Raw genomic sequence first — 23,977 nt, 5'->3', positions numbered from 1 at the left:
CACAGGAAGCCCAGTGAAGCTGTGGGTGTCCCTGGTAGTGTTCAAGGCCAGGTTGGATGGGGTTTGGAGGAATCTGGTCTAGTGGGAGATGTCCCTGCCAGGGCAGGGAGCTGGAACCAGATGGTCTTTAAGGTCTGTTTCAGCCTAAACCGTTCTAGGATTTATGAGTCTAAGTGTTTAGCACCCAAGATGAAATTTATCACTGTTTTCATAATAAAAGCATCCTATTGATTATCTTATTTATAATGAAGATTTCAGTTCTTGGTTAAGTAAAATTAATCCAATACAAGAGTTAAAAATGTTTGAACTGTGCAGGCAATGGAACACAGATTTGCTTCAGGAAAGACTGACATAAACAGAAAACTACTGACTGAAGAGGAGGGAGCTAGGTAACCTGTAACAAAATGCATATTTATGCTAATGAGCAAATATGCAAATGCTGTTGATCCTCTCTGCACATGAGTATGTAGGATCTTGAAAGCAAGCCCTCATTCACATATGAACAGTTAATACACCTTGCTTATCAGACCTTGCAGAATTAGCACGAAAGGAAAGGTAAAGACAAGGATGAATCCAGAAGCACAGTATGTCTCTGGATTACAATTCTGAAGTCTTATTAATTTTTTTGAATCATTCCAAACTTTTATAGTGCAAAGTAGGTTCATTCGGTCTGGTCAAAAAGGGAGATACCTGCAAAAGAAGCAATCTGGCCAAATTAATGATCGCATTTTGTGTTGGTAGTCATTGGTTGCGCTAATTGCAAGCATTAATTTCATGAATGTTACATAATATTGAAAACAGAATGCTGGCTGGTTTATTACAGCAGCTGCGTGGAACAGCTTCTGTGACCAATGCCAGAGAAATGGGAATGTGATGCACAGCTTTCAAATGCAGCTGAGGTTTGGATCATAGAACAGTTTTACCACATAAAATAAAGGCAAATAATCCAGTTGGTTAAATGAAATTATACTTATGCAAAGTCTGTAAGACTAGTAACTTGCCTCAGCCAAGTACATCATTGAGGAAAATATGTAAAACTGAAGGAAAACAGGCTGGGCATCTTAGTGTCTGAGTCGTGGTATCATCATTTTGTGCACATTTTGAGCCCCTACTTTATTTTTGATTGCCAACAAAAGATAATGGCCCCCAATGACTGAGTTCTGCCCTTTGGTGCACTAACTTGGGTGGTTCTTTATTGTCAAAAGCATTGCAAGGCATCAAGGAGCATGACTGCTCTCCAGTTTACTGAGGGATGAGCTGGTTTATCACCACCTGTGCTGCTACATCTGCTGCTGTGTCTAAGCACACAGCTTTGCCATGTGCTCTGCAGGTGCTTCTCTACACAGGCTGCTGCTACATGCTTCCCTGCTCCCACATTGTCCTGTCCATGCTTTAAGCAGAATTCACTGGTCATTATCCATTTGAGGGCAGAACCTATGATGAATGTTGATCACTAGTAATGCTTGTGTCTCCTCAGACTAAAAGTTTTGGTCAGTTGCTGCTTTTGGAGACTTACAGAAGTGATAGCTCTTTGGAGATCAGCAGCGCTTCTGTGAACTTGTAAAGGACTTTCTTACATACCTTTTAGTATTTGTCATTCCTCTTGTGTTTCTCAAGAAACCTCCCTGGCTTCAGGAAGCTTGAACGTGCCACTTTTCTAACTAGGTAATTAGGAATCTGCCAGTTCTCCTGTCTCTAGTGCTGTGATATACTTGGCACTTCCATTCTAGCTTTAGCATGCAGACTGTTACGCTCAAAAAATCACATTTTGTATTACCCCTTGGTACTCAAAAAAGCTCAGGTCTCAAACTTGCCCCATGGCTCCTTTCACCACCTCTCATTTTATTCTGGCTATTTTGCTTTAATGTGTGTTTCTTCTAGTGTTGTGTAGTATAACTCTGTGGCTTGGATATCTACATAGCTCTGCCCCATTTCCCAATCTTAGAATTCCCTCTCTGCTGCAACCATGGAGCTGTCCTTGACCTGCATTTCCTTCATCTGTGACTCCAAGTGCCCCTCTCTCTCCTCAATCCTCTATCCATGTCATCTGTTCATAGAAGGCCTATACCCAAAACCTTCAAGCACTGGGCAGTAGGATGGAAAAAGACTTGCAGAGTTAAATTGTTGGAGTCTTTCACACAAATATTCCACGTTCTCTCCAGCTTTGATCGTCCCATGCTTTCCTCTGCAATAATTGAAAAGATGTGAACAGGGTTTCTTTCATCCCTTCCCTTAGGAAAATATTCTGTGCCTGGTAGATCTGGCTCTTAGGCATTCCTTCCTAAAGTAGTCCTTTCCCTAATCTGCTGTTATTGCCAGTTATGTGTATGACATTATATTCTCCAAGAGAAGTCAGTTAAACCCACTCCTTCTAACAGCCGGGAAAAAAATCTCTTTATTACATGATGAGGAAGCCAAAAAAGTTGTTTTCTTTCATTATGCTTGACAGAAATGCCTGTGTACAGGAGTTTTTCCTCTGGAATAATCTCTAAGCCCAGGAAAATGGGAGCTCGATTTGTGGTTCCCATGAAGCCCTAATTAGTCATAACATCATGTTCCAACGCAGAATGCTATTAATCACTAGGTGCTGAGCAAAGGGATTTTGTGCACGTGTCTGTCTGTTCGGGGAGCTCATCTCCAGGGGTTTGGAAGCAAACCACACCAAACAAAGCTTTGGGGGTGTCCTAGGGTGACTGTGATGCCTGTGTCCCCAGTCGTCTGTTCTGTGTGTGCTGTATGTTGTGTTCTGTACCTTTAAGGCTGGTTCTGCGAGTGAAGCAGGCAAAGAAGCAGAGCAGTTTGTTTTGAAAAACAGTGTTCACTCCTCTGCCTTTTTTTTCTTCTTCCTCAGGACTGTGTGTGTACAGCAGCCAGAGAGAGGTTTGGTTTTTTTGTTTGTTTGTTTTCCTTTTAGTGAGTCTAGCTAGCTGAGGCAAAGAAGTTTCCTGGTTTTTTTTTTTTTTTCCTTGGGACTGTTTAAGTCTTCTCTGGACTGAAAAACCCAGAGGAGCACCGGGATCTTGTGCCCTTGGCCCACTGGGCCTGGACCTCGGTATTTTCCAGCCCCGAAGGGACTGGGGCTGATAAGAGACTGAGGGAGCTGAGCTAACTCCTGGCAAGGACTCTCAGTTGTGCCATCTCTCTTCGGAGCAGCAAGAGGTTTTACTGTTTCATTTCATATTAATCATTCCTTATGCTCGTGGGCATTTCGTTTGTCAAATAAATCGGTTTTTCCACTTTTCTCCAAGGAAGTTCTTTTTCCTGGACCAGCTGGGGGGAGTGGCCATTAGGGTTTTTTCTCCTGAGGAACCCCATTCAGAGGTTTCCTCCCAAATTTGCCGTAAACTGGGACAGGGGGTTTCCTGCAATGGGCTGTGATGAGTATCTGTAGAATTTAGACATAAATTTGTTCAGAGCTTTATGATTTGATTTGTTTCAGAAGTCTGCGCAGGAGAAAAAGAAAGGTGGAGCTAGTTTCTGTGTCCCTTGGAGAGAGGGGATGGGTTGGGGTGGGAAAGCTGCATTTTTGGTCAGAAATAGACATTTGCAAAACACCAGGAGGGAGAGAGAGGGAAGGAGCCCTGGATTCACAGAGCAATGTACTTGTTCCCCTCCATTTCACTTAATATATATTTAATGTAAATAAGTGCTCAATGGAGGTGGAAAACCAAACGAAACAAATTACTACTCGGGTATAGGCACCAGAGATGATTCCCTTATTTTATGGATAGAATCGTAGAATTTTTAAGGTTGGAAAAGCCTCCAAGATCATTGAGTTCAACCATGAACCCCAGACTTGCCAAGCCCTTCACTAAACCATGTCCAAATGCCATATGTACGTGTCTTTTAAATCTCTCCAGGGGTGGTGATTTCACCACTGCCGTGAGCAGCCTGTGCCAGTTTACCCTTTCAGTAAAGAAATTTTTCCCTAATACGTAATCCATATATCGCATAAGGGTACAAGGTAAGGAATTGTAGATAGAATCTTGAAATCCATACATGGTTTTCATTGGTGTCTGTGATTGTTTTGCATGAAGAGAAATGCACCAAAGTGGCCTGTAAAACAGGTGTAAGTGGGTATATGTCTGTCCAGTGGTGGTGTCGGGTTTGTTTGGTTTTTAGCAACCAAAGCCTCACGTTTCTAGACAGGAAGGACACCTTGTACCTGTGCTGCCATTGGAAGGCATTAATCTAATGGTAGGGGTATTTCCAAAGCTTTGATAGACATTTAGGAGATATAAGGATGTTTCACAGAAACAGAATTTTTATTGTAACTCAGGATTATCATAATGGAGTGTTGTCTGCGTCCAGATATGCTGTTACTGTGGGTGCCAAGTGCTTTCTAGTTATCACATTACCTAATTTAGACTTAATTTTTTTTTTTCTGCTTGTGCAATGAATAACACAACTGCTTAGTAAGTCACATATGGTGGCATTTTGAATTTGCATCCTGTGGTAGGAAATTGAAAGTTTTTAACCAAATATATATCACCTTCTGTACAGATTGACATGTACCATTAATGCCAACATTTAGTGTACAATATTGAATAAAGCAACTCATAAATTCAGATTTCTAACTTTATATTTTATCCTTCCTCTCCTCCTTGTTCAGCTTCTACCTCCTTGTTATTTTTGTCTATGAGGTGTTCGTTAGGTCCCGAATTCTTCATAGGTTGACTGCACAAAACTTTTACCCCAAACATGTGACCCAGCCAAAGGGGTCTGGCAGCACCACAAGGAGGTCATTGGACAGGGCTGGAGTGAGAATCAATGTCCTGGGGATTGCAGTGGCAGCAGGTTCTGTGACACAGGAGTGATGGCTTCTTTGGCCTCAGCTGCTCCCAGGGTAAGATCTGCCTGGGAGTTGCTTCTCTCTTCATTCTTGCAATCTGACTTTCCCTCTCTCCTTCCCGTACACTTGTAGTTAATCTTGTAGGTAAGCCAACCCTGGGATCACCACGGTTAGTTTGGAGTTTCTGCTGGCTCGCTGGTCCTTGTCTTCAGGAATTGCCTGGGAAACATTGCTGAATTCGGGAGAGGTGAGACTACAGTTAAAGCTAGTGCTAGCACCAGCCTGCATGCAGCAGCTGAGGGAGAGAGCAAAATGGGCATGGAGCCTGTAATTAAAGAAGGAGACAGAGTCCGTTTCTTGACATACAAATGAGACATTAGAAGGTGAAATTGTGTTTGCTGCAGTGTGCACTGCTTGCTGATGAGGTAGTTGATTGGATAGAACCTGTGAGACAAAGGATGTATAAATCCCTTTAAAAGCCTCCCTTTGAAGTGAGGTCTTTGGGAAATTCTCCCTTATCCTGCTTTGTTACAAAGTAGTAGGATTTGCCTGAGAGGACCTCGAGGAGTGTCCTGCAGTTCCTGGTTCATTCTGCTGCCCTACAGCCGCAGGTTGTTACTCCAGTACTCAGCCTTTTGTCCTGGAAGCGCCTTCTCAGCATGGCGCTCTTGATGTAATCTTTCAAGCTCCTTGTGAAGAAGTAACGAGCACACACTGAGCAGCAGGTGTTGCTCAGTAAGGGTTTCCAGTGACCTTCTTCACAGACCTGATGTGCCCTGTATCATCCCTCGTGTTTCAGGCCTGATCTGCCTGCTCAGAGACTCACCTTTTAAACAAAAGGTTATTAGCTCAAAACTTCATTCCTCCTGGCATTTCCACACTATCCAGAGGTAGAGGATGGTGTGGCTATCCAGCATTCTTCTCTCCTGTCTGTTGGCTGAGCTTTGCTACTCAGCAAAGTAGGCAGTACCTTTATAGAGGTGGCAAGCAGAAGCAATTTGTCAGAGAACTGTTGCCCACTTGTTCTCTCCCAAAGGGCTGTCTGGTTCCAGCTTTGGATACTCTTCCTTCCATGAAACCTGAAGCTGTCTTAACAGACTCTGAGAGTGGCCTCTGTTCTCTGAGTGAGCAAGGACTACAGAATTAATGCATGTAGCACAATCCATTTTGTTTCTCTTTCTGAGCCCTACACCCCCAGTCCCGCTTAAAAACTCCAAGTCCAAAGGAAAATGGTTCCCATTTCAGCAGCTGTAGCCAAGTGCTCCTCTCCTGCAGATGTCAAATTGTCTTTTCTGTTCCAATCTGGGTTATATTTCTGCATCCTGAGAGATAGACACTGAGCACTGGCTTTATTTATGATTATTAATGTGTTCTTTTTTTATGTGTCTCAGATCATGAAGTGAAATGTTATGTTGCCATAGTAACTGGAATGTCTGAACATTTAGAAGTTAGTATCAAGCATGCAAGAGTATAATTAATGCTTTGCAATTCCTCCTAAAGGAGAAATACAGTACAAGGACATTGTTGAACAGCAGAGAGGCAGATACAATCCTCTTCTGAACTCTGCTTAGACAAGGAATAAAGTATACCATATGTATTTAGATTCTTTATTATTTTAGAGCAAAGCTGGATTTTTTGAATCCAGCTTCTATATCATAAGAAGAGACAGGATGAATGGTCTCATATTTTGTACAAAGTTTTCAATGGAAGCAATGGTATGCACATAGTGAGGGTGGGTTTAGTGAAAGCTGTGAACTACACGTGGGAATGAACGCTGCCTTTCAAGTGAGAAGAATCTCCTGATGTTATCTGACCTCATGTTGCTGACATGTGCCTTTTTGCTGGCACTGTCTATGCTTTGCTATCAGTTAGAGCCTTGCTGTATTGGTTTTGCACAGGCTGGTTTTTGGTAGCAGGGAGGCCTCAGAAGTGGCTTCTGTGAGAAGCTGCTGGAAGCTTCCACCATGTCCAGCAGAGCCAGTCCCTGCTGGCTCTGAAGATGGACCTGCTGCTGGCCAAGGCTGGGCCAATGAGAGAGGCTGGTAACACCTCTGTGATAACAGATTTTAGAAGAAAATCAGAACAAAGTGGGGCAGAGGCTTTTTTCCTAGCCAGAGAAGAGGAGGAGGTGAGAACATGTGAGGGAAACAACGTGGGGACACCAAGGTCAGTGCAGGAGGGGCAGGAGGTGCTGCAGGTGCTGGAGCTGAGATTCCTCTGCAGGCTGTGGTGAGACCATGGTGGAGCAGCTGTGCCCCTGCAGCCCATGGGGGATCCACAGGGATGCAGAGATCCACCCACAGCCCATGGGGATCCACAGGGATGCAGAAATCCACCCACAGCCCATGGGGATCCACAGGGATACAGAGATCCACCCACAGCCTGTGGGGATCCACAGGGATGCAGAGATCCACCCACAGCCCATGGGGATCCACAGGGATGCAGAAATCCACCCACAGCCCCTGGGGACCCACAGGGATGCAGAGATCCACCCACAGCCCCTGGGGACCCACAGGGATGCAGAAATCTACCCACAGCCCCTGGGGATCCACAGGGATGCAGAAATCCACCCACAGCCCGTGGGGATCCACAGGGATGCAGAAATCCACCCACAGCCCGTGGGGATCCACAGGGATGCAGAGATCCACCCACAGCCCCTGGGGATCCACAGGGATGCAGAAATCTACCCACAGCCCCTGGGGATCCACAGGGATGCAGAAATCCACCCACAGCCCATGGGGATCCACAGGGATGCAGAAATCCACCCACAGCCCGTGGGGATCCACAGGGATGCAGAGATCCACCCACAGCCCCTGGGGATCCACAGGGATGCAGAGATCCACCCATAGCCCCTGGGGATCCACAGGGATGCAGAGATCCACCCACAGCCCATGGGGAGGTGCCCAGGCTGGAGCAGGTGATCCCTGGAGGGGGCTGTGATCCAGTGGGAGACCCAGTGGAGAGAGGGGACCCTGCTCCCAGGCTGGAGCAGCCTGTGCTTGAGCACTGCACCCTGTGGAAGAGTGAGCCAGGCCACAGCAGTTTTGGGAGGGACTCAGGTTGTGGCGGGTGTGGTGGGGCTGCTGCTGGTGAGCGTGGAGCTGGAGAAGTTCACAGAGAACTGTCTCCTGTGGGAGGGACCCCACGGGCTCACAGGGGAAGGACTCCTCTCCCTGAGCAGCAGAAGAAAACCTTGGGTGTTGAACTGACCCAAACCCCCATGGTCTGTCTCCCTGCCCTGTTGGTGGGGAGGAAGGAGGGGTTGGAGGTAGAAAATGTGTTTTTAAGGGCCTATTTTACTTCTCATTATCCTCCTCTGTTTTTATTATTAATAAACTCACTTTACACCTCTAAGTTGAGCCTGTTTTGCCCTTGGAGTGTTTTCTCCTGGTCCTTCTCTCAACTCATGGACCCTTTGTTTAATTTTTTTCTCTCCTCTGCCCAGCTGTAGCAGGAGAGGGCAAGTGAGTGACTTTCTTGGGTGCCTGGTATTTGGCCAGTGTCAAACCACAAAATTTTCTAATGAAATACAGCTGGTAGATTGTTTGATCAGCTTAGGATGAGCTCACTTGTAATTATAACCAGGTAAACTTGATGGTAAACAGATATGCACTACTTTCAAGGTCTGCTTCAAGACGCTGAGGAGCTGTCTGTCTCATGGCAAAACAGCTAATGTATTGTTGGTGTCCTGTAATGTCTTATGTGCAGCAGATTTGCCCACGTCTCCTCCAGGCACCAAATGTAAGTTTCCATCAGTTTCCATTCCTAGGTGCTCACTGTCCAAACATGTCTGCAGCAGTGAGTTCTCCTTCCAGGACTGAATGAGCGTGATCCTGCTGAAGTTAGCAGGTTGAGTGTGCAAAGGCTATGTATTTGAAGCAGTCTCTTGAGAACTGAAATGTCCTTTGGTTAGCAGCTGATATGATGCCATCTGCTTGTACTTGGCAAAGACATTGAAAAGCTTGGTGGTTTTGACATTTTTCCTGTTTCCAGCACAACAGGTGGGAACTGAGCCAGCAAACACCAGTGCTGGACTGTTACCATGAAGCCTAAATCAAAGGTGCTATCAAAGCATTGAAAAGACAAAAAGCAAGTTAGATAGAAATCTAAACTTTAAGTTCCCCTCTGCAACAAATCTGGAGCTGGATAAACTAAACAAGACAGCTTTCTTCAAGAAAAAATGCCATCTTCCCTAATTGTTGGTGATGTTCTGTTTTGCTCCTTGTAGGCCTGAAACCTGGAACAGAACATGAGGTCACTGTCATACCTGTGAAAGACAACACAGAGGGGAAACCATCTTCAGTGACTGGCAGGACTGGTATGTGGAAAGTTGCTTTTACTACAGTAAAAGGGTTTGGGGACAAACTACAGGGTTTGGGGACAGATCTGTCAAAATTCCAGCACAAAAGGTTCATAATTGACTGCTCCTTCATGCATGACCTGCAGCCAGGCCTGCTTCTATCTTGTTTGAGCTTGCCTAGATTGTATATTAAACACTAAACCCTAGCTCAGTCTTTTACTTTTTTTACAGTAACTTCACCCTTAAGTTGACTAATAGCTCCATCTAGACACCGGGTAAGTGTAGTGAGTTAGCCACTGTATGGAATAACAACTCTGTTGGCTAATTGACTGTCCTAAAGGAAAATGGCTGAATATTTTTGAGCTATTCTATTGCAAAAGAGACTTTGAAGAATTTTAAACTCTCATTCTACTTGCAAGATGCTGGAATTTCTGAAATTCATCTCTTAAAAAGGGTAGACATGCTTCTTCCAAAGACTGAAAAATTCCGTATCAGGCCTGACAATCCTGAGGTTGTCGTGTAAATTATTCCATTAAAATGAAACTTACTTAAAACAACAAAACCTACAACCTCCACATTGTCATTTTAAGGCTATTCTTCTGCCCTGTGTGGACTCTGATTATTTGGAACACCCTTGACTTGTGTTTTCAATCTGTTCTTGGCAGACATGGGGGCTGCCAAACTTCTTTAAAAAGGAAAATAATAACCCCAATGCTCATATTCTTATGTAAGCCCTGGAATTTAGAAGATGCAAATAAGCAAATACCAGCTACTTCAAGAGCTACCACCAAGCTCTGATTCATCGGCTAAAATAGCAAAGCCTTGGGGGAGTCTGAGAGACAGGTCTGCAGGGAAGGCAGAAAGGGAGGAGCAGCAGATGGCTGACAGTGGAGGCAGACAGGTAGGCACTGTACTTGGAGCTGAGAGAGGACAAGCCAGAAGGTTGATGCCGAGATGATTTTTGCTCTTAAATAGTCTTCATTTATTTGTAGCTCTGTAGACTATTGCTGTATAGTTACATAGCTCCTCGCCTGCTCCAGCATTTTTCCTACTCTGATAGACAGAAAGACAAAACACATTCCAAAGGCCCCAATCCTAATCTTGCTTCCTCTGGGAACCAAAGGTGAGCTCTCCTCCCAAGACACTTTCCTATAAAAACTGGAAGAATAGAGGCTCCAGAAGAGTTTAAACCAAGGCGGGGAATTACCTCATCACCTGTGTTTCTAATTGGTGATTCTTGTCAGTTACGCTAATTTGCTAAACTTATAAAACTGTGTTTGTCCTATGTGAGGTGGGCATTTTTCATACTTGCCCCTGGAGGCCTCCAGTTAAGGAGCAGCTTTAATATTACCTCCTATATTAACATTGTCTCAAAAGTGTGTTATTTTATTTCTAGATCTTTAAGGCATCTAGGTAATCCTCCAGTTGGTACTGTGGAAAGCAGGACAGGTAGCTTGCAAGCTCTGCCTGCAGAAAGAAATGGAGAGTTTCAACCAAATGGTAGAACATTCCTTCTTTCTCCTGGTTTCTCATGGATACCTTTCTTCAAAGGCTTTTGGGGGAAACCTAAGTGAGCTAGGTTTAGCTGGCCGAAGCAGTAAGGCAAAAATAAAGGAAATGTGTACCTGGAATAGTTTGAGTTTGAAAGGACCTTAAAGATCATCTAACCCAACTCCCTGCCATGGGCAGGGACACCTTCCACTATCCCAGGGTGCTCCAAGCCCCATCCAACCTGGCCTTCCAGGGGTGGGGCAGCCACAGCTTCTCTGGGCCCCCTGTGCCAGTGCTTCACCAGACTCCCGGGGAAGAATTTCTTCCTAACATGCCATGACAGGGATTTTAGTGGTTTTATTCAACTGGAGACAGCTAATCCTGCACTTTGAAACGCTGTCTCAGGAGTCAATAGCCCAACCAATGTGACTGACCAAGTGACAGAAGATACTGCCGCTGTCTCATGGAATAAAGTGGAGGCTGCCTTAGACAGCTACATGGGGAGATACACCTCAGCTGATGGAGGCACCAAGGAAATACAGGTGGGCAGTGAAAATGACATGATCACCTTACCGGATCTGAAGCCAGACATGGAATATGTCACTCACATCTGGGCAGAGAAGGAGCCCCAGAGGAGCACAAAGGCCAGTACCAGAGCTGTGACAGGTGAGCTGTAACAGCACTGCAGGGAGCTAAATTTGAAATTCAAACTCCTTCATCCATTTTACTTGTTTTGGTAAAGCTTCTCCTGCTTTGCAGACAGTTTTAGTGGGGCAAAAAATCCATGTAATTCTCATTAGTGTGGTTGAACAAGTCTCCCGCTCACCTTAAGACTCTGAGTCCTGTTGTGGACAGGCTCTATGGCAAGGGACCAGTTACTATTAGTACAGAGAACAACCAGAGCCAAAACTCAAACCTCATAACCACCTGGAATGTGTAATTCATGCCTTGCCCTTCAAGTGCCGTAAGTCATATTCAAGCATTTATTTGGGTGACTGTTGTAGCATTTCCCAACAGGACAGGAGGGTCATACACATTTCAGACAGACAATCATGGCAGAGTGTTTGTTAAAAAAGAAAAATTAAGAAACATGGGAAATCAAATCTCCCAAACAGTGTATTTGCTTGCTCTCCTTTGGTGACAGGGAGTCTCCATGGGAAGGGTGCTTGCAGCTGAGTCTGTAACTGGATTGGGAAACTTCTTGAACCACTGTCTTACTGAAATTTTCCAATCCAGCAATCCATGTGTGATTGTGAGTACAGAAGCAGTTTCTACTGACTATTGACAAATAGTCTTATATATGTGCAATATGCATTTCTTCACAAAAAAATTACCTGGAGGCATGTTTGGTGTTGCTCAACTCAGGCTGTTAACCAACACATTTAAGCATATAAATTGGACTACACATAATAGGAGCTCCCTCAGGGGAATTTGTAGGACTGTCTGAAGCTCTCACATGAGGGGAGCAGTCAAATAGTGATGCAGCTCAGTCAGTCCCCTACTTTCAGGTTGGTGCATTTTCTCGAGGGTAGCCAGCCCCTCCCTGGTGCAGATGACTGTCTGGGCAGCTCCTGGACCATGCAGGGAGTTCAGTAGTGAAAGCACTGCAGATGCAGAGCAGCACAGTCTGTACCCAACTGCAGTGCAATTAGACCTCAAGAACAAACTTGATTTTCATATCACACAAGAAAATAATTTGCTTGGTTTGTCTTGCCACAGGTGAGCATCTCATTCTGCTAACGAGTTGAGCTGTGATTATTCAAAATCCCAGTTCCCAGCACGTGCTGCTCTAGGGTGGTACAAACAAGCCTCAGCATCTTTCATTAAAATGAAAAGTAATGTATTTCATCTCACAAAAGAGCTGAGATTAGTACATGCAGGTGGAAAGTCACAACTTTTACCGTAGCTAACGTGTGGTAAATCACAGTGCAGCTAAGCTGGTGTGTGGTAAATTACACTGTAGCTGTTGTGCATTTGTGCCCTGGAATTTAGAGTCTCCAGAAGAATAAGAAATACTGTTCCAATAATTTGAGAGGCATCTGCAAGACCTTCGCCCCTCAGGCTGCCAAGATGTATTTAGTAGTTCAGTGAATTAAAAAATCCTAACCAACCAAACCAAAAAAAGTTGTACTCTCTAACGGTAGGGCGGTCCTCAAAGGGCCACGTTACTGCAGCCTCTTGCGTTGTGATACAAACTTAGGACTCCTGAAATCTAGTGTTGTGTTTCTATCTGAGAACTGGGCAGGGAAAGATTGTAACAGTGTGAGGAATTTGAAAGTGACAGAGGGCTGCATTTCACAGAATCTGAGCAGGTGATTTGGAATTTTTTTTGGTTAATCCCCGGAACAACTTTGGCAAGATGTTGTTGTGGTCTTCAGAAAGCAAAAGCCAGTAGCACCATTTTCTGCCCGGGCTCAGTGGCTGTGCTTTTGTTACTCCCAAAGAAAGAGCCCTGCTGTGAGGAGGAGACTTAAAGCCCAGCTGAAATACCTCAGAATTGGGCACACCGCCCCCCCCGCTTGCTAGTTCAGGCCCGTCCTTGGCAAGAAATAAAGGATGAGAGGTGGAAGAAATCAGCAGGGCCCATGAGGGGAGGTAGTAAGAGTAGCCCTGTTTGGACACTCATGTTTTTCACTCCGCTGTTCCACAGAAACCAGCAGCCCGTCTCACCCAGTGCAGGGCAGAGGGATGACTGACCCTGGCAAAGCTCAGCCACCTTGGCACTGACGTGCAGATATGGTGACAAATGTACCAAGAGTGGCAGGACATGGAAGCACTTAGCACACACCTATTTTGTCTTCCTTGCACTGCATCCAGCAGTACAAAATCATTTGGCTCCACAAATATCCAATGATGCCTCAGTTAAGTAGTGGTTATTTACACTGCATGGTCAAAACACAGTTTACAGCTAAAGACAACACTTCTGTTAGATTTACCCTCTTAGGGCTGGAGAGAAAAAAACAAGCAAGCTTTTGGATATACAAAACTCCTTTTGGGTCTTTAGTCTAATAAAACACACTACCTCTGGCTATAAGACTTGTTCTGTGTCTTTAGAGCATTGTGATTATCACAGCACTATACTAGAACTTATAATTAGGACTTTTTCTTATAGAAATTGACAGTCCAACTGTTAACAACAACAGGCATCATCACAGAGAGATTCTAATTACCTGTAGATACTACAAACAGGTCATATTGTAAATACTAACAAGGATTAGGGTAAACAAAGCCATTGCAGCAGTGTCTCTTTTGTGTTCGTGTAACCTTATTTTAACTGGTTGATTTGTTTATCCTTCACCATGCAATAGGGAAATATTCAGGTCCTTGAGATGAAGAAATTGAAGTGCAAAGAGGTTAACAGCATGCAGGCCATCCTTTTTTTTTTTTTTTGCAATAGATTGAGTAGTCATGGTTCCTCAGTTGTTCTTTTATTGCCACAACTGGTTGTGTAGTGATCTTCCTAATGTGTTTCCTGTTTATTACAACGCTGTAAATCTGAACATTGGAATCCACTGAAAGTGGTGGCAGGCATTGACAAGACTCATCTCTAGGTCAAGGACTTGCTGGAGGGAGATGAATAAATGTGTACCTGGTCACCCTGGCCTCTTAATGAAAGAGCTTTGGTTGTCCTCTCACTTTCTGGACAGATGACATGTATGTGTGCCTTGGAGGCTTGTGACCATGACAAAACAGGAAAGTAACAGTATCATGCTTTGTAAGGGCTTTTCTGTCCAGGTCAGGACTGGCTGTGCTGTTTCCCAGGAAAACATCTACCAGAATTAAAGACAGACCTTTTAAACCACCTCAGACCTTGTCACCTTTCAGATTTGTGGGTACAATCAATCTGTGATCAGAAATAGGACTTGAGAAAGGAAGAAACTAGCAAGGCCCTTGAGGGGAAGCAGTGTCACAGGTCACAGCAGAGCCTGACTATGACAGCCTGTGTTCTTTGCTTTTAACTGTCTCTGCAGAAATCGACAGCCTGGCTCAGCTGGTGACTGACCAAGTGCCAGAAGACACAGCCACCACCTCCTGAGATGGGGCCCAGACTCTCCTAGATAGGTACATGGTGAACTGCACCTCTGTTGGTGGTGACACAGAGGAGATAAAAGTGGGGAAGAGCAAGACTACTCTGACTCTGATGGGACTGAAACCTGGCATTGAATATGTCATCTTCCTCTGGGCAGAGAAAGGAACCTGACAGAGCAAAATGATCAGCACTGAGGCAGTGGCAGGTATTCCAAAGAATCTTTATGCTTCTGCATGACACTATGTTGAGGAGCTGTTCTCAGTTCTGGCCTGTTTTCTCCTGGCCTGCTGCAGATCATATGATAGACACAAGTTCAGCTACTGTCCCTCCTAAGTATAGTATTTAATGAATCAAGGGAGGAAACACCCTTATTTTAATCATCTTTTCCTGAAAGATGGAGGAGTAGGAAATGGTTTGAGCCTGGATAAAGTCTCTTAACTATCAGTAATTCCATCTGTATAATCAAGGTTTTTGCTTGCAGAAGTAGCTGCTTAGCCAGGCTGAAGCCCAACGGGTGGGCAGAGGGCATTGCTAGTGCTTCCTGGAAATGAGGGAGAGATGGGGCAGGACACAGGTCTTACTATCCAGATGAGTTTGAAATCAGATGTAGTGTGCATCATCTGTGTCTGGGCATGGAAAAGAAGAAAGCAGAGCAAGAGGGTAGGCAAAAACACTGTCATGAGTGACCTGTGGAAGTGCTGGAGTGTGATTTTGCAGCTGTGGAAGGAGGAATGTTTCACATGATGAAGTTGCTCTGAGTATGTTCTTCTTTGGCTATTTCTTTTACTAAGGACTTCCTTTCTCAGTCATAATATGGGGATGTGTTACACCTTGCTGGCACCTCACAGCTCAAGAAGAGATATTTGCAGGAGAGATTGATAAATGGGAGCAGGTTGTTGGTGCTGCCTTAGGCTCTCACATCTTTTTCTTTGCCAAACTGTATCCACATTACACAGGCACTGACACTGGTGGTAATGTGGGCAGAAGAGAAAGAAAATGGGGTGGAAGTTGTGCATCAACACAGGCAGGCATCTGGAACAACCACAAAATCATGGCTGAAATGCAAAGAGTAGATTTGGTTCAATGCTTCATTAATTGGAGGATCCCAAAGCAACACCTGGGCAGAGACACACGGGCAGGTATGCCTGCACCATTAGGCCCAGTCCCGTTTTTCAAGGGCCCATGCACATGTCCTTTACCTGATCTTTGATCTCCTCTCTTCCAAAACAGGGAGCCTAAGTCTGTGAGAGTGCTTCCAAATCTCTCCAAACGCCTACATTATCTCTACACAGAAATTCTACTTCTCAAAACAGATGGGATAAACAGCAGTAGGCATAATATATGGGGTTTCCAGACTGTTACTCTTCAGGCCTGGGCATTACCAGCTGCAAGGTCTCTGAATGTACCATCCTCCTCAGCATTATTCCACTTTGAACCCTTTCCTCCCAGCAGAGGGATCCTGCTCTCTTGTTTTATGTTTTATGAGTACGTTTTGCATTGCTGCACAGTGGTAGCCCCACTTAAATCATTAAATTTGGTAATTTAAATACATGCATACTGTCTATATAACATAGCTGAGACTGCTGCTGTAGATGATTGTAGAAGAGGCAGATGTCATACAGCAAGAGTGATGGCAGCTGATGGTCCTTCTTTCACTAATCAAAAGCACGCAGTGCTTCATGTGCTGCTATCAAGCCTAACAGTAGCAGGTTTAACAACCAAAATGAAACCATTTTAGAATTGGAGACAGTTAAAAATAATGGCCTGCCCTTTGACTTGTGACCTTAGGCCAGTCCTAGGAGACTGCAAAGCAGGCTTAAATCTATTCTGTTCAGTTAGCCATAAGGACTGGGATGTACTGGGAACATTTGGGGTTGCTCTATATCCATTGACCTTGCTAATGTACTTTTTCTGCTTTATGAATTCATCTGGTGTGAGATAGAACAGTTGAAGCTTGGATATAGGACAAGATGCCAAGGAGTTCCCCAGTACTTACAGAGATCAAGGGCAGCTGATGGGGAGCCTTGAGGCTAAAAGGCTGAACCAATCTGAAACCAGAAATTCAAGGAGAGTTTCAGCGAATTGAAATGGATTTTTTCTTGAATAGGCATGAAAATGGAGGCACCTGGAAATTTGGCATGAAGTGAAACTGTAGAGAGGGAATGCATTTAAACATTAATAGTGATATTTTAAAAATATCTGCATAAAAATAAATTATACCTCTGCTAAATAATACAACTTCTGAGGAAAAAAAGAATACATTTTCTCACTCAAGGTGCTGGCTGATTACTCCCTAGCATTAAAACTGGCTGTGGCAGGGAGCTGCCCTGTGCACGCATGGGAACTGCCAGCTGGCCTTTAAGGGCAAAGCTGTGAGACTGCAGCCTCTGAGGCTGCCCTTCCCATCCCTTGCTGCTTAGGATGGATTTGGTACCTCTTAGCTCCCTCTCCTGTCCAGCTGAAGATTCATATGTAGCAAACTTATCTGAGGAGGTTTCTAGGTTGTTTCACTTAAAGCAATTGTTTAGTGCTCTCCCAAATGAAGCACAAGTTCATCCGATAATGAACTGTTACTTAACTCATGAGCCTGCTGTAAGGTGTAATGAATAGACAACGTTTTAAACAGCATGGGCTGTGAACTACAGTGCTACTGTCCCTGCTCTTACTTCTGGTGTTTTGATTTCTTCCTCTCTGCCTTTTAATCTGCTTTAAGCAGTAGCATCCTGCATGAGGAGTGCAGCATTTCCTGGGAGGAGCCAGCCTGCTCGACTCTTCTCATTTATCTAAGATAGACAAAGCATGGCCTTGTGTTTTTCTGTGGCCTCTTCACGACTGCATTATTTCGCTGATGCATTATAATTTTTGTTATGCTTATCCTCATAGCATTCTTCAAGGCCTGGGAAGTTTTGTAGCCTGGTTTATACAGCAAAGACAGACAACAACGTGCCCATAGTTCTCCAGGGAGATTTGTAGAAGAGCAGGAAATTGAGATAATTTATTCATTTATAGTTTGATATAAACTCAGGTGTACTTCAGGGCTGGAGCACTCTTCCCTGGAGGCCAACACTGCCCACCAAGGGTGTCCTCTGTACGACTTGGAAAGCCAGTAAAACCTTACTTATCAAATTATTTCCTTAAGATGTTTCCAAAATATATAGAATATAGCAAGCACAGGATAAAGATTAGGGAGAAGCTACTTCCAGTGTTGCTACTTTCAACACAGATTTAAAAATTGGATTTATCTTGATGTAAGCACTGCAGCCCCCTTGTTGGCACCTCATAAGACATTTTTTGATAACTGCTGTTAACTGGCATTGCATTAAAATAATTCTGTTCTCATCATGCTGACTTTAGGCTGTCTGACTGCTCAGGAAAAGTCTGGCCAAGCCTTTCATGCCAGTGAAGGAGCTGGTATCCCATATCCAGACAGACTGAACTGTAAAACTCTGTGTTTCTTTATATTCCTGCATTTACTAAAGAAAACTGAACCATGACAATAACAAAGCCTGTGAAGTCATTCTTCACCTGCATTAGGGGAACAAAGGGTAGAGGCTCTCAGCACACCACATTAGAGCTGTGCTTCAGGACTGGGCATAGAGCCTAAACCTGTCCTATCTGTGTGTGCTCCTCAGAGATGAGTCTGATGGAGACTCTTCAGGCACACATGTGAGGAGCTCCTGGACACTGCACAGCTGAGCCAGTTGCTGGGCTCACAGAACATCCCAAACCAGATCTGTAGAAGGCTTGTAGTGTTTGGGCTAGGCTTCTGCTGCTTGCTAGCTATGAAGGCCCCTGGCTGACTTTCAGGCAACTGCAGTTCAGCCCAAGACCTGCACTGCAGTTTGTGTTTTTCATTTATGCAGTGGTATAGCAGGACTTCCTCTCTGCCACAGAAGAGCTTATCTGTTCTATCAGCTGGTGCATAGCTCAGGGCATCTTCCCCCCCTTACAGGAATCTGCTAATTGGTGAGATAACCCAAGCTGGACATCTCTCCTGTTATCTCTGGTACCAAGGAGGTGGAATTCCCAGCTGACCATAAACATCTTGCCTTCAGAGCAGATTGAAGGGAGGTAAGCCTTGAATTTCTCACTGACAAGACACTTCACTTTACAAACTGTAAAAGCTACACAAACCTTTCACAAAGGAGAAGTCTTTTGCACATTCCTTGGAAATTTGTGGGGACCTCTGCTCAAGGTGTGGAACGATGGCCCTGAGTTCCTCTTCTGGAAGTTGAGTGAAAGGAGTATGTGTACCCTCTCATCAGTTAGTGGTAAACTATTTTGACTCATAAGCTATACTATTTCTTTCTAGCTATAATATACGTACCTTTACATTGCACTATTTCTGTGCTTCTCTTCCAGTACCCTTGTCCATAGGAGCTTCCCAAGGTGATGTGCCTTCTCCTGCTTTGCTGATGGACAGTTTTTCCTGCTCTGTTCACACAGTGAGCTTCCTCTACCAGTATCCCACAGACTGCAGCCAGGTGGGCAGAATAGAAATGCCTCTAGCAGCATGTACACCATTTATCTGAACGAGGATGGCAGCAGGCTGCTGCAGCTGTACTGTGACATGAGCACCGACAGAGGCGGGTGGATAGTGAGTGAGGCTCTGCTCATCTTCCTGCTTTTTGATGAATGTAATCACATGGACACAAATGTTAGTTGAGGCTCCTTTCTCTCTGCTGCACTCCTGTTTCAGCTCCTTCCTGAATGGAGTAGCATGTCTTAGGGAGGGTGGTGGATGCTGGTGTACCCAACAGTCTGGGGTTATGTGTATGTACAGTTAATGCAGTTCAGCCTGATATCTGTCAGTGTTCTCATTGCCAGTGCTGTAAGCATGCACCTCAACTCTGGCCACACAGGAGGTGTTGAGTGACTCAAAGGAATCTGAAGGCAGAAGCATGGATGCTTTGAGGTGGGGCGTGTGTGTGAACGTGAAGGAGTGAGGTCTGGGGTTCTCTGATAGCAATCTCCCTAAACAACCAGAGAAAAATATTACCTTTTTCACCTTTCAGTGATAAGTGATTTTCTCCTCTGAAATAAATTGTGTGTTACTGGCAAGCCCCTCTGATCTTGGTGAAGTTTAGAAACCCAAATGCCTTGTGGATCTTGTCTAAGCTTGTTTTGTCTGAGTGTTCAGATCACTCTCAGATTTGTGGGAAGTAAACTGTAAAATTTGTACAATGAAGTATTTGCCCCAGTGCTTATGTACAGCCAGAAAATGCAGAGCGTGAATCAGAGAATCCAGCATTAAATAGGGCAAAGTTTTTGGAGTAAGAGCCTTTAAATGGTCTGGGAAAAATAATGTTGCAGTACAGCCAGTCTTGTGCTGGTTAAGGTTGTTTGTTTTTTCTGATATTTCTGTCTCTTGCTAGAAACTGAGATAAGACAGCATAAATTTGGCGAATTGTCATGAAGCCACAAGAAGGGGAGGAGGAGGCAGGAAATAGCTGATTTGACCAAAGTGGTCATGGGGTGAGGGTCTAAGACTGCAAAGGTGAACAGGCTTCCCACTTTATAGAGCAGTTGTCTTTTATTTCAGGTCTTGACAAGCTGTACAACCTCATGAGCAGCAGCTCCATCTGCTACAAGCTCTGTGTGGATTTGTGGACAGCCAGCAACTCTGTCTGTGCTGTCTGTGACTTCTTCCAGGTTGCCCCAAGCAGGGACAGATACAGGCTGTCAGTGGGGAATTACAGAGGCAGTGCTGGTGAGGAGGGCCTTGTACTGGTGCTTCTCTGCACAGGGAAGCAAATGCTGGCACCTGTGTATTTGTTTTGCCAGTAGAGTGAGAGGTCAGGTTGGATCCGATGTGGTTCTTTTGAGGAGAAAAGTCTTTCTACAGAGACTGAGAGTGTGCCCATGGGCCTGTGTCATGCTGAAGACAGGAGGAAGAGTTTCTTGTTCATGGGGAAGAGAGGCTCTGTGACCCAGGGAAATTCTTGAAAAGGCAAGCTGGGAAGTTTCCATGAGGTAACCCGTGTTAATGGGGCAGCAGCTTCTGGGGCTTCCCAGCTGTGAGGGAATAAAAGTGCCTTTTATTCAGATGAGAGTTTGCTCAACAGCAGTGCTGGCTTCTGCCACTGGTAAATCCACTATTGCTCTTGTGTCCATAGTCTTCCATTTATCCTTTAATACCCTCTTGCCATAAGGTTTAGATCTTCAGCTGCGAGGATCCATCCCTTGGCCCTGCCCTCTAATAGCAGTGCTTTAGAGATTTGTATTCAGACCTATCCTGTGCTGTGGCTTTTCCCTTGCCAGGCCTGCTGTGTCCCACCTGAAGGGCGGATAAGCCCTCAGGCTGAGCAGCTGTAGTAACTTACTATCTGTGTCTTCGATCCCTTCGTTTAGGGGATGCAAGGACCTACCACAATGGCTGGAAGTTCACAACATGGGACAGGGACAATGATGTGGCTCTCAGCAACTGTGCCCCGAGGCACCAGGGTGCCACCTGGCCAACCTCAACGGGAAGCATGGGGAGAGCAATCACAGTGAGCTGAGCAGCAGAGCTGGTGTGCTGATTATCTCTTCATAGCCTGAGGAAACACATGGAAGGAGTGTCTTACCTTGGAGCAGGAGGGATTGCCCTCCAACTCATTTCATTAGAAAGCAAAATGATCCATTACAAAACTTACAGCTCTTACTTTCTCCTCCCTGGATCCAGAGGACCTGAGCTCATGGCTCCCTGCATCTTGAGGTGGAGCTGTCTTGATTTCTGAGGGCAACACCTAAAGGAACACTCACTAGGAACCACACTGGGATGCTTGCTCACTGCCTGATGTAGCATTTCCCTTGGTTTCTAGTGCATGCCTTGGGGTACATCTTGCGGTACGGGCTTAATCTGGGATTGAAGATGGCTCAGTCCTGTTGTGTTCCAAGCTAGATAGAAGTTTGATCTATTTTAAGAGTGTCTGAAAGAGTGATTATAATTGAAGTCCCTGTTTATTGGAGGGTTAAATGGTATTTGAGGTGGGCAGTGGTAGAGTCCTAGCACCTGATCAGGGCACTTTGGTAAGAGAAATTCCTTGGTCTTTTCCAGGATGTGAACTGGGAGTCATGGAAAGGACATGAATTCTCCATCCCTTTTATGGAGATGAAGATCCATCCTCAGTCTTCCAGTAATGAGCCAATCCTGGAGAGGAGGAGGAAGTCTTTATCAGAGAATAGAAAAAAGATCAGGGCTTAAACAGAACTCTCTGCAGAACAATATCCAAAGATAATGATTCAGTATTTCTTAACAAAGTTTGATTCAGACAGCTTTCTCCACTACCAAAGAGACAGTAGCTGACCACTGTGCACCCAGGGATATCTAGGTCTGCAGGCCAACCTGCCACCAGCCTTTGGAGCTCCTGATGGATGATGTTCCAGAGACTAGGAAGGGATTTGTGGGGGCATCCTGCTTGTAGATTCTCTGGTTGGATAAGCATGACAAGGAACTGCTTCATCCAATACATGCAACTTCTATGAACTTTATGTAAAACAAGCCCTATCTGGGCTGCAGACTCTTCTTAATTCTCTCTTTCTCTGGTGCCATCTAATTCAGACTTACAAAAATAAATTTGAACCTACTAAGAAATAATAGCCCCCTAATTTACATCAGAGCAAACTTTTCTGAGACTATTTCTTCTCCCTCTTTTGGTCTGCAGTTCTCCTCATTATTTGGGCACATTCCCTATTCTTCCTGCAGAGCTGGGTTTTGGGAAGTGCTGCCAGTCTGCTGGTAAGGCTCATTAACCCATGTGTGTGTGTTCTGTAGGGTGGGTTCCTCAACCTCCAGTATCAATCTCTGCAGGCAGCAATCTTGCTATTTTGCTTTTGTCATGTTTCCCTGCCCAGAGAAAAAATGAGGATATGTGCAGTAGATTGATGTTCACACTCCAGGGTGAGCCCAGAACAGGGTGAATGTACGGTCCACTCTCCTCCAGGCTGTGCTCACCACCCTAAACCTGCCTCTCTGTACTGCTTGCTTACAATTAACCAAATTCCCAATGTGACTGTTCCATCTGCTGCCTTTTGCTTTTTCATCAGCAGTGTGGCAGGTAGTGATGCTGAAATGATAACACTTGTCATCTACCTCTAGAATGATCATCTCTTGGTGTTAAACTGATCCTGTGTGCTCCAGTGCATGGTTTCCCAGTTGATTTTTCTTTTTTTTTTTTTTTTCTTTTTTTTTTTTCTTTTTCTTTTTAGTCACAGCTGTAAAGGTGAGGTTTATTTTCTTTCCCTGAGAAGATATTAAAATTCAGGACAGCCAGCTCCAGCCAGGGAAGAAGTATGAGCTAACCAAATGCTGCTTGCTCAAAGGCTTCCTTGTCTGAGCACACTGGAACATGGTTGTCCCATGTCTTAATGGCCTTTTCTATCATAGTGCTAAGCTGAGTAATGCATTCTAAAGACTCCTTCCCAGACTTTGGAGAAAGTAATACAATCACAAATAAAGGAGATCTTAAAATATTTCTGTCTTCTTTGCTTTGAGTGGTAGAATTATTTTGCTTCCTGTTTAGGTATTTAGCACAAAGTGGAAGCATTACCCAGGCCTGGAGTGGCACTGTGCAGATCAGGTCTTTGGGGTCTTCTCCGAAACAGGGATGGGGATTGGGCTCTCTTTGTGACTTAACTCTGTGGAAGGGCTTAACTGATCTGTGCTTGCTAGGACCTGGCTGAGGAGAGGAGCTAGAGAGTTCTGTCTCAAAGGTAAGGACAAAATTCTTCCTTGTACTTTCAGGGCTGTGCCTCTGGGGTGGGCAGAGACTTGTCTGAGCTGTGTTAGAATATCCAAGCCCTGGTTTGGGGGAAGGAGGAGACTAATGCTGAGAGGAGCAGAAAGGAAAATTGTACTTGAAGTGTTTTGCAGGCTCTGTGCTAAGAGCATGAGGGAAGGACATGGGAAAACGATGAGGGCTCTTTACTGTGAAGTGTTTTCTCCCTGTTGCCCACTTGTCTGTAGGCAAGGACAGATTTCAGTTTGTTATTCAGTTAAAGGGCCCAGTGAAGTCGTCAGGAAGGTGGCTGAGAGGGACACGAGGACTAGTCTTCACACACAGCCACTCAAAAAGTAAATGTATGTTCTAAAAAACAGCAGGTGTGATTGTTACCTGTGACTTTCCTGTGCAGCAGCAAAACATAATCCCATCCTAAAGCTGAATCCCACCTGGGAGCAGGGAACATTCTCTTAAGTGGTATAAGCTTTGTTCCTGAGCTAAAGGCAAATAAGACACCTTATTTGCAGTTTCTGAGTAGGGTCTATCTGTCACTCCTAATGCATCTCTCTCACCAGGAAGGGCAAAGTGACAGCTGCTGGAAAACCATTGGAAAAAGTCAGTATTCCCGAACAGCCACAGGATGGCATTGTCTCTTCACACAG

At 44.8% G+C, this 23,977-nt stretch overlaps 1 protein-coding gene across 1 annotated transcript; it reads left to right on the top strand.

The window, feature by feature from the left end:
• Window positions 1-3,783: 3,783 nt before the first annotated feature.
• LOC136294870 (tenascin-N-like) lies at window positions 3,784-23,067 on the top strand. The gene is given in 14 exon segments (XM_066193061.1): window positions 3,784-3,835; window positions 3,957-3,964; window positions 4,673-4,846; window positions 6,768-6,834; window positions 9,021-9,110; window positions 10,989-11,249; window positions 14,555-14,818; window positions 18,976-19,098; window positions 19,101-19,270; window positions 19,441-19,444; window positions 20,156-20,323; window positions 20,965-21,051; window positions 21,054-21,127; window positions 21,653-23,067. Coding segments are annotated over 14 exon segments (1,689 nt in total). The 3' UTR covers window positions 21,800-23,067.
• Window positions 23,068-23,977: the final 910 nt, after the last annotated feature.

The sequence above is a fragment of the Chamaea fasciata genome, unplaced genomic scaffold, assembly GCF_029207755.1.
Source record: "Chamaea fasciata isolate MVZ Bird 193981 ecotype frontalis unplaced genomic scaffold, bChaFas1.0.hap1 SCAF_10, whole genome shotgun sequence".
Lineage (NCBI taxonomy): Eukaryota > Metazoa > Chordata > Aves > Passeriformes > Sylviidae > Chamaea > Chamaea fasciata.
Note: the sequence above shows the minus strand (reverse complement) of the source record. Positions and strands in the feature narration are given on the sequence as shown.